Source organism: Aspergillus tanneri (genome assembly GCF_003426965.1).
Source record: "Aspergillus tanneri strain NIH1004 chromosome Unknown AapTan_5_pilon_pilon_pilon, whole genome shotgun sequence".
Classification (NCBI taxonomy): domain Eukaryota; kingdom Fungi; phylum Ascomycota; class Eurotiomycetes; order Eurotiales; family Aspergillaceae; genus Aspergillus; species Aspergillus tanneri.
The window spans coordinates 2,893,336-2,900,750 of NW_022984632.1; the positions used below are offsets into that span (position 1 = coordinate 2,893,336).

A 7,415-nucleotide genomic window follows, 5' to 3' on the forward strand; every position below is an offset into this window, starting at 1 on the left:
TATATTTGCTGATTATTGGCTGCAAGAGGTGAATGACTCCACAAATGGACCCACACATTTTTCTTAGATGATCTACATAATTACTGCCTTACGCTGTATAGATACCCGCCTAGTCCCGAGTTTTCTCCGAGCATTCCGCCGACTACTAAAAAGGAAGTTCCGTGCGGGTTGCTTAGCTCAGCAAATCAGCAAATGGTCGCACGTGATGTGAATGCCAGTCCACTGTGGAGGCTCGAATTAATTCAAGTAGGGTGGTGGTGCAATTCGTACCATCATTACTCGTTAGTCTGCATCATGAGATGGCGGATGGGATCAATCATACACACCAAATGGCAAATTAATTAATAATAGTATCCTCTAGGAGATTTTCTGAGTCAACGCTCGTGTTGACTGGCTGGCAGGCCCTCCCTTGTGTTCCGCCTCAACTTATCTCAGCATGAACATCGTAAACCCAAATCCGCCAAAATCAGGTTGGGACAATTCCTGCCTTGAGGGTCTTCTCAAGGCGACTGAGAGACGATAACGGTCCTACTACTAGTGGGCATGGTGCCCAAGACTTTTGCTTCTGCGTCGACTGTATTACTACCTGCTTTTTCTGCTTCTGTTACCAGGTCTCCATCCTCTTCATCTACCATAAGAGCATCACCACTATTGTCCTGCAGCCCACAGTGGATCGCACGCTGCGGAGGACCCAGGACGCTGGTCCGTCGGTACCGCACCGTCTGGCCTTCCTACGGCATCACTACGCCGGTTCCCGATCCTCATCCACAGTTCCCCATTTCTAGATCTCCCTTCTGCTTCCAAACGGGCTATGCTCTTTGCGCCAAACGTCCGTCGCGTCCCTTCCCCCCACCGTTTCTGTCTCCGCCGTCTTCCTCCTTTTCTGATCCCCTAACCACCCACTACCTGAGTCAGGATAAGAGATTATCCGTCCGGGGAGAACTGATCCGGGGTCTGAACAACGGCGACGACGCCGTCCTTGTTGCGGAAAACTTCCTTGCTGTGAATGATGGTGTAGGGGCATGGAGCACCAGACCGCGAGGCCATGCTGCGTAAGTTATCCCATTCTCCGTTGCACCCCCGAGAGTACACCATTGATTTTTTTTTGTGGCTGGGTGGCGATTTGTAGTCTCTGGTCCCGATTGCTCTTACACTTTTGGGCTTTGGAAGTCGAGCACGAAGCCGATACTTGTGCACCGCTAAATCCCATCGATTATCTGCAACGTGCCTACGAAGAAACCACCAAAGCAACGACTTCACCAAGCGAATGGTTTGGCACGACCACGTCGGTCACAGCTCTCCTACATTGCAAGTGCGACGACGCTGGAAACACCAAGCCGTTACTCTATGTCACCAACGTGGGAGACTGTAAGGTCTTGGTGATACGTCCGAGCGAGGAGAAAGTTCTATTCCGAACCCAGGAGCAATGGCATTGGTTTGACTGTCCAATGCAGCTGGGTACCAACAGCTTGGACACGCCGCAGAAAAATGCAGTTCTGGATCTGATCGACCTGGAGGAGAACGATATCGTGTTAGCGGTCTCGGATGGCGTCTTGGATAACCTCTGGGAGCATGAGGTATTGACGATTACACTAGAGAGTATGAATAAATGGGATCAAGGACGATATGATAATACGGAGTTAGACTGGGCTCCTCCCGCTGTTCTAGCGGAGGAGCGCATGGTGTTTGTGGCTAGAGAGCTGCTCAAGGCTGCTCTAGCAATTGCCCAGGACCCGTTTGCGGAGAGCCCATATATGGAGAAGGCTATCGAGGAGGGGCTGGCTATCGAAGGGGGTAAGTGTGTTTAGATCTTGGGTTAAATATCCAGAGCTTGGTGAGCTGACAAACAAACAGGGAAAATGGACGATATTAGCGTGGTGATTGGGTTATGCAAGAGGAGAGAGCATCAAGATGCCTGAGAAGTTAACCTAGACTTAATTCCCGGGTGCTTAATCTATGTCTCCTCGGAGCCTCTGATCCAACCCTAGGTATGCCTTATGATAGATGCCTCGGTATGATCTCGGTATCATCCGGAGCAGGGCGAAAACCCTCCATAGTACACTGGTTCAATATTACCATGCATGCAATGTGGACATAATCTTGGAGCCGTGACGATATGAACATACACATAGGAACTGGACCCTATATTTTTTTTTTTAATGTTACGCTGGGTGACTGATACTTTGATATACAATATCCTTTTTAGTATTAGAAATCATAGCAGTATTCTAATTGATAATCGGCACACTCCTAAATCCAGAATTTTCAAGAATGCTCCTTTTGCTAACATGCAGGAAAAAGATTCCTGGCTAGCATATCCTTACACTTCTCAATTACCCTACCATCTTTCATGGGTCCCGATTTAAACACCATCTGCGATGTAGATAACGCACAGACCACAGCTAAACCACCGCAACTCCGCCCGGCAAAACCAGAACGAAAAAAAAAAGTTCCCATCCAAGCGATTAACCAACCTTCATCTTCACCATCACCGCGTTATAATCCCACCCTCGGTCTCCATTGATTGGCAGCTGAAATGAGGGCAAAGCGCTCCAAGAAATATCGTAAGCTCATGCACCAGTATGAGCTTACCTTTGGCTTCCGCGAGCCGTACCAAGTCTTAGGTACAATTTGCTCGCCTTTTCATGCCTATGAATCGTACTTGCTAACGAAGTAAATCGCAGTGGATTCCAATTTCCTGCATGCAGTGCATTCTTTTAAAATGGACTTGATTCCAGCGCTTGAGCGCACACTCCAGGGAAAGGTCAAGCCACGTACGTTTCGTTCCACGACTCCCATGCCCTCTGCATTATCATGACAAAGCAACCGGGATTCCTAACATGTCATTTTTATAATTACAGTGTTAACAAAATGCTCCCTGGAGGCAATGATGACCTCTCAACCTCTGAACCCTAGAACTAACAATCCCATCCGCCCGGAGCATCTTCCCCCTCCCACGATATTGCCTCTGCGTCATTGTTCGCATAACGAAGACTCGACGCCCATCGACGAGACAGCCTGTCTGCTGTCGTTGCTTTCGCCGAGCACCGACGTAAAACGGAACAAAGAGCACTATATCCTTGCTACGGCGGATCCACCCGGTGCAGAGAAAGCTGCGAATTCCAGTGCAAATACGAACAGCAGTGCCGGAAAGAAGAGGAAACGCGGCGTTGATGAGGGCGAAGTGGCGCTGCAACAGTCAAGATCGTTGCGGAGAGCGGCGCGGGCCATCCCCGGTGTCCCGATTATCTATGTAAAGCGGTCAGTAATGGTTCTGGAGCCGATGAGTATGCCGTCTGAGGATATTCGCGATGACGTTGAGAAGGGGAAGTTCCGGGTTGGTCTGAACGATGAGGCATTGAAGAAGAAGCGGGATGCTACGGGGGATGCGAATAAGAAAAAGAAGCCTTTAAAGAAGGCCAAGGGACCCAACCCGTTGAGTGTGAAGAAGCCCAAGAAGAGGGTTGCGGAGAAAGCTGGTCCCACGAAACAGGAAAAGTTGTCGAAACAACCCCCGAATGACGGCGGCGACGAGGGCCAGGAGAGGCCTGAAGGTGGTGATTCCGCGGCCCCGAAGCCGAAGAGGAGACGTCGTCATAATAAAGGTGCAAAGAAAGATGGTGATGATGGCGACCACGCACCGTCGACCGGGGCAGAGGGTGCTGCTTCGGCGGATATGAATTGATAAGAGGCAATCCGATGAAAGAAAAGGAACCATTTGCTTGTTTTGCATGGCGTTTTTGGCTGCGACTAGAGACACAAGTCTTCATTATCAAACGATGTACTGTACATTTTATATCCCGAAAATCCAACAATCAATCTATGCAAACACACAATTTGTAATCTGAAATCGTATTTATATACACATGCTACGTACTTACAACAGACCTCTCGATTTAAAAAGAAGAGAAGAGAGCCCTCATACACCGACCATTCCGTCAACTCGAATACAATTAATAACCCCCTAGAGCAGCAGGGAAACCTATTTCTCTCCCTGTTCAAGAAGTTTCTCATCCGCCCAGATCTTCTCAATCCGTCTGCGGTTTTCTCTTGCCTGATCGCGATTCCGCTTTGCCCGCACATATCGTTCCTCCGAAAGGCATTTGTTAACGTCACGCTTGATATCATTGCAATTGCCCAGGGCTTTATGGAGGAAACCACGAGCATGGCATTCGTCTAGGGCGGTCATGATTTCTTCGCAATCTTGTTCAATGGATGTTAATTGATGAGTTGGGGCCAGGTAGGGAGGTTGAGCAATGACATACTGGCATTTTGGGGGGTGTGAAGATGGGAATGCATGATTATTTTCTTGGCTTCTTTTTCCCTCCCTGATTTCTTTCTTTCTGAAACTTCAAATCGACCTGTCTGGGCGGTATATTTCTTGAAATTCAAGTTTCAATTGCTCCTCTTGAACTTCGGTCAGTTGAAAACGCCGAAAACCCAATCAAGGCGGTGAACCGACTTCCCCCCCCAAAAAAAAAAAAAAAAAAAACTACTTCTTCCGCAGAGAAGAATCAATTTCAACGGAGCCTCTGTGGTTGAGGTTTGATCTGACTCCGATTTGTTCTTACACTAGGGGAGTCAGATATTTTTCTTGTTTCGTGTTTAAATTTTCATCCCATCTGATAATTGTGTTTTCTGCGCTAGTTCGATATATACTTATCGGGCTGAAAAGTTACGGATTGACTATTTTTTTCATTTCTTTCTGTTCTTTTAATACGTCCTCACGATGTCTATGATTACTACTTCTGCCTGGGTGCGACGAGGTGTCGCAGCTCAGTTCCCTACCAAATATGAAATTGACGAGGAGGAAATGGGTCGCATATCGAAGTTGGCGAAGATGCAACTTGAAGAAGCCCGGGATGATTTGAAGGCGGCCCAGGATGGAAACGAAGAGGAGGAGGATGAATCGATGGATGAGGATAAAAAGGAAGCTGGTGACAATGCTATGGAGGAAGATACGGAAAAGACGACTAAGGAAACGAGTACCATTACGTAAGTTGTGCAATTGGATATCTTTGGAGTAAAAGAGAGGCTAATACAGCATCTATTGCAGTGTTGATGATGATCTGAAGGAATATGACCTCGACCATTACGATAGCGATGAGGTTGATGAAGATGGCGAGAAGACCACCATGTTCGGTAATGTCAAATCGCTTGCATACCATCAGCCCAACGAGGAGGATCCGTATCTGGCAATGCCGGAGGATGAAGATAACGACGAGGAGAGGGAAGAGCTGCAGATTCTGCCGACAGATAACTTGCTTCTGGCTGGTAAGGTGGAAGATGAGGTTGCGCATCTAGAGGTCTATGTCTATGAAGACCAGGATGCTAATCTCTACGTGCACCACGACATCATGTTGCCGGCGATTCCCCTCTGTTTGGAATGGTTGGACATGCCAGTCGGCAAAGCCACCGAGGAACGGACCTCGGGCAACTTCGTGGCAGTGGGTACTATGGAGCCTGATATTGAGATCTGGGATCTGGACATTGTCGACTGCATGTACCCCAACGCCATTCTGGGCCAGGGCGCTGCCGATGCCGAAGAAGCGGCCAAGAAATCTAAGAAAAAGAAGAAGACTAAGGCCAACGACGAGTTCCATGTTGACTCCGTTCTGGCCCTGGCTGCAAACCGGCAACATCGCAATCTCCTGGCTTCTGCGTCGGCGGACCGAACGGTGAAGCTCTGGGATCTTAACACCACCAAATGCGCCAAGTCTTACTCCCATCATACGGACAAGGTGTGCTCGCTGGACTGGCACCCCAAGGAGTCGACTGTCTTGCTCACCGGTAGCTATGATCGCACGGTGGTTGCGGCGGACATGCGGGCCCCTGATGCCAAGGCCCGATGGGGGGTAGACACGGACGTGGAAAACGTGCGCTGGGACGTGCACGATCCCAACTACTTCTACGTGACCACGGACGGCGGTATGGTCTATCGCTACGATGTGCGGAACATCCCGGCCACGCCGAAAGAGTCCAAACCGGTGTGGTCCCTGCAGGCGCACGATACCTCGGTGTCCGCCTTCGACATCAACAATGCGATCCCCGGGTTCCTGGTGACTGGCTCCACCGATAAGCAGGTCAAGCTGTGGAACGTCGAGAACGAGAAGCCCAGCATGGTCGTGTCGCGCAAGCTGGAAGTCGGCAAGGTCTTCTCGACCACTTTTGCCCCGGATGCCGAGACAAGCTTCCGATTGGCGGTGGCTGGTAGCAAGGGCGTGGTGCAGATCTGGGATACGTCGACCAATGCCGCGGTGCGCCGGGCGTTTGCGTCGCGGGTGCCTGAACTAGAAGGCGAGGTGCAGGAGCGCACCGTGGGACTGCAGGCGGATGAGAATGAGTCGGACGACGAGGAAGGCGGCGCGGAGGTTGGGGCTGCTGCTGCCGGCGGAGCGGATGGCTGGGAATCGATGGACGAAGATTGAAGATCGGCGGATGGACGGGAAGCGGAGCGATAGAGAAGCTTTTTTTGCGGACATTAAAACCTAGTGTACGGATGTAGACTCTTGGTGATTCTATATATCTCTGTAGCTAGGATATTATCCCAGCCTCTCAGTGTCATGCAATGAAGATGTTGATACCCTCAGCTCAGGTGATGATCAGCGAGATACTTACCGAACATGGCCATCATGTGAATAGATATGCACCGGCCAATGAGAAGTCGGACCCAGTGGATTGGGTTTTCCTCGATCCAAGGTTGACTTGATGATTCAACAAACTAATGGATGCAGCGACCAAATCATTTTGGATATATGTACTGACAGTGGATGAAGGGTTCTCGAGTGTACGAACAGTGGGCTGGACAAACTTTGTTCGATCGATCAACTCCTCAGCCCTAGAAAATGGTAGCAGTCTACTCAGTAGAGGAATCCAAGATCTTCGAAGGGTCACAAAAATAAAAAAAAAAAAAAAGGGGCCTGAGGCCATCGAGAAATATCCGACACTAAGACACTACCTAGCTAGCAGGGAAGATTGAATACCTACCCAAGGGACGGATTTACCTATCCATTTTCAACTTGGACTTGAACTTGTCGCCAAGATCTACTCCATATTCCTCGTCTAGACCGAACCCTGTGACCCACTTAGTGGAGGCTGCATGGACATAAATGCTTTGTCGTTGTGATTCTCCACTTCGGTAGGTGGCTCCTTATTGTCGATGGAATCGATGGAATGCTCCGCAGTATCTACTATGTTTGTACTGATATCTATCTATTCTGGAGAAGGAATGCAATGCAGTGCTTCCTTTCTGACAATGCGACCGTGTCATGTTCGATACATCCTGGGACTGCACCTGTCCAAACTGCGACGCAGGTTGACTCATTTACCGATGTCATCGGATCCATCCATGCAACTGTGATCACACCCTGAGACAAATCGTACGGCATGATTGTTTCATCCCCACCTGACCAGCG

At 49.4% G+C, this 7,415-nt stretch overlaps 4 protein-coding genes across 4 annotated transcripts; 3 read left to right on the forward strand and 1 right to left on the reverse strand.

Moving 5' to 3' along the window:
* Nucleotides 1-543: 543 nt before the first annotated feature.
* ATNIH1004_010362 (uncharacterized protein) lies at nt 544-1,919 on the forward strand (the record flags this gene model as incomplete). The annotated part of the gene is made up of 3 exons (XM_033574937.1): nt 544-1,052; nt 1,130-1,794; nt 1,855-1,919. 3 exons carry the CDS (start codon nt 544-546, stop codon nt 1,917-1,919), a joined length of 1,239 nt encoding a protein of 412 aa, XP_033422955.1.
* Nucleotides 1,920-2,536: 617 nt separating this feature from the next.
* On the forward strand, nt 2,537-3,685 carry ATNIH1004_010363 (rRNA-binding ribosome biosynthesis protein UTP23; the record flags this gene model as incomplete). The annotated part of the gene is made up of 3 exons (XM_033574938.1): nt 2,537-2,624; nt 2,685-2,774; nt 2,862-3,685. 3 exons carry the CDS (start codon nt 2,537-2,539, stop codon nt 3,683-3,685), a joined length of 1,002 nt encoding a protein of 333 aa, XP_033422956.1.
* Nucleotides 3,686-3,982: 297 nt separating this feature from the next.
* ATNIH1004_010364 (COX assembly mitochondrial protein) lies at nt 3,983-4,299 on the reverse strand (the record flags this gene model as incomplete). The annotated part of the gene is made up of 2 exons (XM_033574939.1): nt 3,983-4,203; nt 4,266-4,299. The coding sequence occupies 2 exons, from the start codon at nt 4,297-4,299 to the stop codon at nt 3,983-3,985; spliced, it is 255 nt and encodes an 84-aa protein (XP_033422957.1).
* Nucleotides 4,300-4,729: 430 nt separating this feature from the next.
* ATNIH1004_010365 (rRNA-processing protein PWP1) lies at nt 4,730-6,428 on the forward strand (the record flags this gene model as incomplete). The annotated part of the gene is made up of 2 exons (XM_033574940.1): nt 4,730-4,995; nt 5,057-6,428. The coding sequence occupies 2 exons, from the start codon at nt 4,730-4,732 to the stop codon at nt 6,426-6,428; spliced, it is 1,638 nt and encodes a 545-aa protein (XP_033422958.1).
* Between the last annotated feature and the right edge of the window lie 987 nt (nt 6,429-7,415).